The 1,178-nt window shown below is 52.3% G+C and overlaps 1 protein-coding gene across 1 annotated transcript; it reads left to right on the top strand.

Annotated features, from left to right (window-relative positions):
• Positions 1–150: 150 nt before the first annotated feature.
• On the top strand, positions 151–673 carry PPTG_01281 (hypothetical protein; the record flags this gene model as incomplete). The annotated part of the gene is made up of 2 exons (XM_008894523.1): positions 151–351; positions 404–673. The coding sequence occupies 2 exons, from the start codon at positions 151–153 to the stop codon at positions 671–673; spliced, it is 471 nt and encodes a 156-aa protein (XP_008892771.1).
• Positions 674–1,178: the final 505 nt, after the last annotated feature.

Below are 1,178 nucleotides of genomic sequence, written 5' to 3'. Positions count from 1 at the left end.
AGGGGGATGCCTACAAGGAGGTACTAGGAGAGCCGCATGTGTAGGATGTACTAGGACTTCTAACTCAGTTGATCTCACTTTCAACTTTCCATTCATCTGCTCACATCGACATCAAGACTCGTTCGCATTGCCCTATACTCTCAATTGGCTATGAGCCCAAGCTACGCCAACACTATCGACAAGTTCGTGGAAGACAACTACTTCCACTGGGAGTTCAACATGCGGATGAAGCTCGCTCGCAAGGGTCTGCTTGCGCAGATCATCAAGCCCAAGTTCGACCAAGTGAGCGACCGCTCCACGGTCGAATGGAAGACCAACGATTTGAAAGTCCTTGGTGATATCGCTGGAGACGTGAGTCTTACGTATCAAGTCTACATCCGTGGAGCGCTGACCGCCGCTGAAGCGTGGACGTTGCTCGAAGAGCACTTCAACAAGAAGAACGCTCAAGAACCTGTTCTTCGTCATCAAGAAGCTGCACAGCTTCAAGATGGAGCCCGGTACGAAGTTCGCTGTCCATGTGGACAAGTTCAAGAAGCTGGTCCTGCAAATGGAGTCAATTGGTGAGCCCCTGGACGAGATTCGGCAGCTCGTGCTACTACTCGGAAGTCTAACTGACGAGTACAGTAAATTGACGACAGTGTTGGAGAACACGCCCAACGTGACGCTCGCTTAGGCGACCCAATCACTCTCTGGTGTTGAAGCCTTGCATAAATCGTCATCGGCTCAAGAGAGGGCATTGGCTACGAAGCGAAAGGGCTTCGGAAAGACGCGTCACTTCAATGGGGAGTGCTTCTACTGCAAGAATCCAGGGCACAAGGAGTTCGTGGCCACGTGACGCAAGCTCAAGCGTCAAACTTCGCGTTCACGGCTGCGAGTGCGATGCCCAAATCTGAATGGCTCGTCGACTCTGGTGTAAGTTCGCACATGACCAGCGTCCGGGACAAGTTCGTGTCCATAAAGGACCTGAAGACGCTAATCCGCATCACGATTGCGGATAGCACGAAGATCGACGCAGTTGCAACGGGCACCGTCGGGTTGAAGTTGATGGACTGAACGTCTGTCACATTGGCGGATGTCCTGTACATTCCTGATGTTGAGCGAAGCTTCATCTCGCTGTCGAAGCTGGCCGAGAAGGATTTCAGCAAGGCCAAGTGTGTATTCGCTATGGCGACGCAACA

This window comes from Phytophthora parasitica (assembly GCF_000247585.1).
Source record: "Phytophthora parasitica INRA-310 unplaced genomic scaffold supercont2.3, whole genome shotgun sequence".
NCBI lineage: Eukaryota > Oomycota > Peronosporomycetes > Peronosporales > Peronosporaceae > Phytophthora > Phytophthora nicotianae.
This window is presented reverse-complemented; position numbering and strand designations above follow the sequence as displayed.